The 7662-nt window shown below is 45.4% G+C and overlaps 2 protein-coding genes across 2 annotated transcripts; both read left to right on the top strand.

Moving 5' to 3' along the window:
- Nucleotides 1–516: 516 nt before the first annotated feature.
- CCR75_004231 (uncharacterized protein) lies at nt 517–2103 on the top strand. The gene is made up of 3 exons (XM_067962318.1): nt 517–656; nt 726–796; nt 868–2103. The coding sequence occupies exons 1-3, from the start codon at nt 544–546 to the stop codon at nt 930–932; spliced, it is 249 nt and encodes an 82-aa protein (XP_067820321.1). The 5' UTR covers nt 517–543; the 3' UTR covers nt 933–2103.
- Nucleotides 2104–2366: 263 nt separating this feature from the next.
- CCR75_004230 (uncharacterized protein) lies at nt 2367–6830 on the top strand (the record flags this gene model as incomplete). The annotated part of the gene is made up of 1 exon (XM_067962317.1): nt 2367–6830. The coding sequence occupies one exon, from the start codon at nt 2367–2369 to the stop codon at nt 6828–6830; it is 4464 nt and encodes a 1487-aa protein (XP_067820465.1).
- Nucleotides 6831–7662: the final 832 nt, after the last annotated feature.

The raw sequence follows: 7662 nt of genomic DNA on the forward strand, positions 1-7662 counted from the left end.
ATAAGGGTACAAAGGAAGGTTTCAAATAGCTAAGGGCTTTAGCTACCAAAGGAATAAAATTAGGGAATAGTAAAACTGTATTAATATATTAGTTTCGTACATAACGATCTTCTATCTACTTGAGCTTATTACGTTTATATCTAACTAAGTATGGCGCCTATTGTTTTTTTGCATCAATATTCCAAATTTGGTAATATTGGAACTATTTAAGTCAAAATTTCTTAAGATATTAATTTTGTACTTCTTTATTTGATTTCCTCTCATAAGAAGCAATATATATCATTCCTCTTATAACAAATAATACATATGTAACGGACCCCCAGTACAAGTTACGTACCACAACAGTCAAATTTATGCAAATAGATTGTCACATTTAATAGAAAACAGTTTTGGACTAATGGTTATGTAATATTGCTATGTATGAATCTTTACGGGAATTGCTTTTGTAAGACAGCTCTCTATTATGAAAACATTTGTAATTCCAAATTATTCATTTGTTGGTCAACGTAAGCGATTGTAATTTCTTAGAGAACGCGAATCGGCATGGGTCGACGGAAGAAATCTACTAAAAAGATTCAGACGCGCAAGAAGCAAGTTGTCTCCACTGTATTTAAATGCCCCTTTTGCTCGCATGACGATGCTGTTGAATGCAAAATGTACGTCTGAGATTTCGTGGCCGTGATTGCTTACGAACTGTCGGCTACAAATTTTCTATCGCCACACAGGGACCGCGAACGCAACATTGGGCACTTGTCTTGTAGAGTGTGTACAGAAAGCTTTCAGACTCCAATTCACTGTAAGACATACGCATTGAAAATGCTGCAGGCTTTAAATGAATCTGATTATTGTGGGGTGATCCATCTACAGATTTGAGCGCGCCAATTGACGTGTATACTGATTGGATCGATGAGTGCGAGGCCCTTAATGCGTAGGATGAAGCGTAGCAGCATATTTGTATTTTGCTCTCTCCATTGACGTTTAAGCTCAAATTACTGGACTTTAGAAGAGAGACATCAATTTGAAATTAAGCTGGAGCACCACCCTCTTATACTTTAAAAAACTCACTTTGTCATCAGCACTAGCCAGGCGACTGATGGGAGTGACAAAAATCCGAAAGAAATAGAGCTGTCGACTGCAGAAGATAACAATATAACGTTTGCTAAAATAGAGTGCAGGCATTTAACGTCAAATTTGATCGTAAAAGTGAATATCAGGCAGCCAGACCACACAAATTTGGAGCAGCTCGGATGTCCAACATACACCGACTCGGAAGGCGACTCTATTAATGAATTCTGATCCAAAAGCATTTCAAGATCGCGCGTGTGCAGTGCAGCTGCTTCCATCGCCCAGAAAAAAACGGCAGCGTTCGTTTTGCCGTGCCGATTCGGACCATGTTGCCGCGTGAAGTAGCGTCCAATGCTGCCACGTGCGTGCAGAATCGCACTAGGCAAAGAACGCTATCAAGCCGCTACGTAAAGCCTTTTGATTGCCGTCTTCCGCACTTATATTAACAATTACATTGCCAGGTTTGACCACGTCCTTCCACCCTTCATTGAATAGACGCGCTGTACGATGAAGCACTGCGACCATGATTGAAACCGTTTTACAAAGGTTTAACGTGATGGTCATTGCGTACAGGTTGACGGGATCGATAAACAAATTCGTATAAAGTCATTCAAAATTACATGCCGCCTTCAGGCGCTATCGAACAGGATACAACAGCGCCACAAGTGCCTTGAGTCTGAAAATCACGATATTAACATAGAGCACGCCAGTGTAACTACTTGTCTGTATCACTTTTGAACTTCCCAAAGTTTGGCTAAGCCATCTGCCTATGATTTTGGAGATTTGCAAATTGTGTGGCATGCTGTTGAAGAAAATTTCCACACCACAATATTTTAAAAGGCAATCTGGCACACCATTGTCTCTTCTGATTGTGGCGCACACATGAATAACTTGTGGTTGAATAAGATCGACAGCTGGTTCAGCAGGCCTTGCGTAAAAGCTACCTTTAGTTTCATTAATATTCGCGTTTGCAATGTCTTAGCACACCTGCCGTCCGCGATTAAGCTTTGCACTCTCGAGTTCGTTACCGCCCTGTCGCCTTCTGCGCTTTTAAACATTTACTCCCGTTTTGTAAGTAGCCAATAGAGATAGTGCTAGGGTAGACGTAATCAGTACGGTCGGCGAAAGAATTTGATTACTGGCGAGATTCTTTTTATGATCAACGTTCACGCCACGAGTTACACTGCTGCAGTCATTAGGGAAGCGTCCTTCCTGCCTTGCTACATACAGTTAACACTTAAACTTGTCGCTCAACTCTTATATTCGTTTCAAAAGCCTAAACCTTTAGTAACAAATTGAAAATGCGCACTTCGCATGGCGGCGGCTCGTTTCGTCACTTCTTCTTGCGCCGACATGATAAATCCTCGACGAATTGGTCTCAAGGCGCATCAAGTGACGAAGCAGCAGTGGGCGGGGCTACTGCACAGCCGTCGTTGATTACACGAACGCGGCTGCTGGATTCGTGGAGTTTGTCTGAGCTCTTTGCGCTGCGAGAGCTAGTGCACGTTGCAATTAACAATTCAATGCAACTACCAGACTTGTGCGTAAGTTCGTCAGCTTTGCAACGTGTCGGGCATAGTGATGAACCGACGCGCTCAGGCACGTGCAGCTCTACAAGCTCGAGCGCAACCTTTACGTCCGCCACGCCGCCGTCCGTCGCTAGCGTTGACGAACTCAAGTGGCAAGAGAAAGAGCTACAAATGCATTTGGATTTGATGTTAGGGCAGAGCAAGCGGTTTTACTTCAGTCGGCCTATTGACACGAGACTGCGACTTGATTCGAGGCGACAGTTCGTGCGATTATTCCCGTTGCTAAAGCGGACGTCACGAGGAGCACAGCGTTTATTGTTTCGATCGTTCGATGCCAATAATACGGGAAAAGTTGAATTTATCGAGCTCTGCGAGATGCTCGCCAAGGTGAGGCAGGCTAAAAGTTTTTCGGTGCGGGAGATGGCAAAACTGGCATTTAGCTGGCTGCTAGGGGACAAGAAGGAACCAGTACTGACGTACGCAGAGATCAAGCTACTTGCGGTAACAGTAGCAGAGCTCGAAACTCGAAGAAATAATCAGTCGGAGCATAGCCACGAAGTATTAGCGTCGCTTGTAAAATTGGTACTAGATGAAGAGCAACATCACGTCACGAAACAAACGTTTTGCCACAAAATGAACTGCCAGTTCGGTGCGCACGTTTTGCACGTATTGTTCACACCATTTGGCGTGGTCAGTGCACTGTTTGATGAAGGTACACTTTTGCGAGAAGTGGAAAATACGCGATGGAAAGCAGGCGATACAGCGTACGTTACGTCGAGAAGCTGGTGGACTCAGTGGCTGCTATATGTCCAATCTTGTCACTATAATCCGGATAATTTGCACAATCAGAGCAAGAGTAACCTTTTGGGTGGACAGGAAACAGGTGAGCAACAGGTACACGAGAATGATTTGGCCAGGCAACAACAGTTGCCACATCTTGTCGAGTGCCATCCTCGCCCGGGACCAATCGCTAATCGTGAAATCTGTGCAAACGAACGACTCGGAACGTTAAAGCCTCATTTGTTGGAATGCGATGACTATGTCCTTGTTTCGAATGGTATTTGGAAGCGGCTGGTACAAATATATGGTGGAGGGCCAGAATTTCCGCGGCAAGTTATTGGAACATTGTCATCAGATGAAGAAGTGCGACCACGCGCACAAGTGGAACTGTATCCGGTGGCATTACAGATCCGATTAGCACAACATGACTCACGCCACGTGTATCTTGTATACGCACGACGATTCTTGCTTCCTCGTTGTACGTTTCTTAAGGAAATTTTGCATCGTTTGGGCATCTTTCCTGGTATTAATGCGAGAGAGATATCGCTTTGGATACGTCGGCGCCGTTTACAATCGTGGGCGCGTCTTAAATGCAGTCTTGATGCACCGTATGCTAGTCTGGAAGGATTGCAAATTACAAGCTCTCAAGAGCTTCTGGTGGATTTTCGAGCTTTACAAATCGATGAAGACCCACAGAGTATCGCACAACAACGTCGACGAATCAACGTCGCGAGTTTTCTTCCAAGAAAACCATTTGCTGTGGCTATGCTTCAACCAGTAGGCAATGACTTTCTCTGCTGTCCACGTTCGAGTCTTGCTAAGTTTGCTAGAACAGGGAATTGGAAGGTTTTGCGCGAGAATACGGCTGCCAAACATGAGGCAGCTGCCAATTTATCGTCAGCTCTTACACATTCTAATCATGGAAGAGTGCTCGTTGGTCTAATGAAACACATGGAGACGACACCCTTTGGAAGACTGGTTCAGCATGATGGTCTGCGAGCAACGGGTCTTGTTAATATTGGCAACACATGTTTCATGAATAGCGCACTTCAGTGTTTCGTTCACTCGCCAGTGTTCCGCGAATACTTTCTGTCTAATCGATTTGAGGCAGACGTCAACAAGAAGAATCTTCTCGGTAGTCGAGGTGCAGTGGCAGCAGCCTTTGCACAACTTCAAGGGTCCGTTTGGCGAGAGCGAACTCAAGGCTACAAGGTTCCCGACCGTTTTCGACATGAGTTTATTCGTGTACGTCGCCACTTTGAGGAGACGCGTCAATACGATGCGCATGAATTTATGGTTGCTTTGCTTGATTGTTTACATGAGGATCTCAATCAAGGCCGCCGATCAATTGCAGATGACGATGCAATTCAATTAATGAGCTCGCGATGTTTAGCTTTCAATTTAAAAAGACATTCTCCTGGTCGTGAAATTGCAAACCTCGACAACCCTGAAGCAACCCAATTATATTTCGATGAAGATCAAGGCAATGCAGCTTGGCGCCAATATACGAGTGTGAATTCTTCTGTGGTTGTGGATCTTTTTCACGGTCAAATGCGCAACGAGACAATCTGTGGCTCCTGTGGCGAGCGCAAGTGTACGTTTGACCCAAATCTCTTTTTTAGCTTGCCAATCCCCGAACTTAATTTCATACGTGTCGAAGTGAGCATATTAATGCAAGCACGAACACTACCAAATGGTCTTAGCGATGAATATGATCCGGAAATGGCTCTTCAAGCAGTACAACGGGGGTTTTGGCTCCGTCGAGGCAGCAACGTAAAAACTTTATGCGATCGCATCGCTGCAGTGTATGGCCGAGGTCGCAGCAATCGATTCTTGCTGGTAGAAGTTCATCGACATCGGATCGGGCGGATTGTCGAAGGAGATGAGGTTGTAAACAATTTGATGATTGTTGCTTCTGGTTCGCTTGTTGCCTACGAACGTGCTTGGACACTTGCAGAGATTCCGAGCATTCCTGTTTCCGTTCTTGAGTATTTTAGTGGAAATTTCCCCTGTAATGCATCTGATGATGCAAAACCAATTTCTGACAAAGAAATTAAAAGTTTTGTCGATCTTCGAGTAGGGTCACGAGTTGTTGTACGAGATCATCATGCGTGGCATCCAGGAACGATTATAGAAGTCGATAATGCCAGTGAGAACGATGCAGCTTTTCGAGATCATCGACGTGTATTCGTTCACTTTGATGCGTTTCGAAGTAAGTGGAATAAATGGTTCACAGCACGCGACTGGAAATCCAAACGACTGCAGTTCCAAGCATCTCGCTTGCCAAAGTCGATCGAGGTCTTTGAGGTACAAGTGGTGCATCGCTTTCAAGTACATCCAGTCTCGGAAGCTGATCGTGGGCGACCATGCAATGATAATTCTTCGTTTCTAGGCGATCTGCCAAGCTCGCGAAAGCTCAGTACGAATTGTGCCCGCGAATGTCTGTCATTAGAAGTCTTTGGCATGCCACTCTTTGTTACGATTGCTTCTGACAAAAGTGCTCAAGATTTGCATAAAGCCCTACTGCTTCAGACTGCTCGATTTTGGAAAGGATTTCCCGCTGGATCCGGTTCGACTGACAGCAACCATCGCGAAGGCTTAACACTGCCGTATCAAGTTCATGTCGTGAATCTGGATGACTTATGTAGTGAGCGTGGTGAGCCTCTACCGATGGACTCGAGTTCGCTTTTACAATACTTTACATCGCGAAGTGTCGTGGCGTTGGATTGGTCAAAGTCTTGTGATTACTTTAGCAGCGCCGAGCGAGCTCCGGATGATATACCTCCGGATGTAGCTGAAGCTGCTCTAGAAGATCCGGACTTGCGCGCATTGTTGGAGGCAAATCACTCGAATAAAACCAGCGACGGAATAGAAGCTGCAATTGATGACGAGACTTCATCAATGTATGCTGTTCCGCTCGCCAAGTGCATGGATGCACTTATGCGCGAGGAAGCCATTTCGCTAGAAGACCACTGGATTTGTGAGCACTGCGGTGTTCCTCGCGAAGGCACACGATTGTCTGCGATCTGGCGGCTGCCAGACCTGGTCATGGTGCAATTGAAGCGCTTTGAGTATCTCGATAATGAGCACAAGCACAAAGTGCGCGCACTTGTGGATTTTCCGATTCAGGGCTTGAATTTCTCGAAGTGGATGGGGCATCAAGATAGTCATTCACAAGTCTATGACCTTTATGCGGTAGCTAATCACGTTGGTGGACTCGCACAGGGTCACTACACTGCTTATTGTCGCTACGACAGAGACTTTCCAGAGAGCTCAGCCCTCTTTCGAGCGAACGACGAAAATCTTGATGTTCAGTGTCATGAATTATGGTTTCGCTTTGACGACGATAAAGTATCAGAAATTGCTGTGGGTGACGTTGTCACAGATGCCGCCTACGTGCTATTTTATAAGCGTCGAACACTTTCATCCACGAATGTACTTCGATATGCGCTCTAGTGTTGTGATCTGACGAGTAAACTGTTTGTATTCTTGATTGTATCATTTTTGAAACTTGCTAATACTACTTTCTTTTAGTGAATAATTACGCATTTCACGTACCTAATATCCGAATTCGGTTACTTGCCTTGACGTCTGATGTCACATCTCATTATCGCATTCGCAGGCAGATTCTTCTTGCGGGGGATATTTTTACGCGGATAATGACTTGGCGGAGCTACCTTGCTTCTAAGTCAAAGTCAAAAGAAAACTTTAGACTCAGAGTCGGTTAGTTCTATAGAACTAACAAGGGACTAGTGTACGTGAAGTGACGTAAGGCACCACTCGCAACTGAAGCAGTGCGAAGTGGACTTGTTCTGAAGCAGTACAAGTCGTAGTGCCCCGTTACACGCTGTCTCCCTCACTCCTTTAGTGAGGCTAAGTAAATATTTTAATATCATTGATAAAGGCAAGGAGTTCTTTAGAACGCAGTAGAAGTCATGCATGCAACTAGTTTTTTTGTGACTTCTTGAACAAGGACCTTATCTACTGTTCAGCTTTTAGGCAACTTCTCAATTTGCCGGCTACTACGCAAGTCAAATCCAGAAGAACCCAAACTCAAACCCCAAGCCACCAGCCCTCCAAGTCTTTCCCGCCATGGAACGTCCCGCCGTCTCTGCCGTCATACACGACACTGTCCAAGCAGACGACATGGTGATGAGTGACGTGGGTCCACACCCACAAGCTCAAGAAGTGAATCCAACGCTTCCCGCTTCTACTGCCGACAGTGGTACTAGGTGTCCGTCTCCCTTCAAGGGAGGGCAGCGAGAACGGGAATCCAGCGCACCCTGCT

The sequence above is a fragment of the Bremia lactucae genome, linkage group LG1 (assembly GCF_004359215.1).
Source record: "Bremia lactucae strain SF5 linkage group LG1, whole genome shotgun sequence".
Lineage (NCBI taxonomy): Eukaryota > Oomycota > Peronosporomycetes > Peronosporales > Peronosporaceae > Bremia > Bremia lactucae.

What these genes read in the sequence shown, in the direction of transcription:
- CCR75_004231 (XM_067962318.1), top strand. Translation starts at nt 544, where the DNA reads ATGGGTCGACGGAAGAAATCTACTAAAAAGATTCAGACGCGCAAGAAG. An exon ending in GATGCTGTTGAATGCAAAAT is followed by an intron (nt 657 to 725) that starts GTACGTCTGAGA and finishes ATCGCCACACAG; the next exon opens with GGACCGCGAACGCAACATTG. An exon ending in CTTTCAGACTCCAATTCACT is followed by an intron (nt 797 to 867) that starts GTAAGACATACG and finishes ATCCATCTACAG; the next exon opens with ATTTGAGCGCGCCAATTGAC.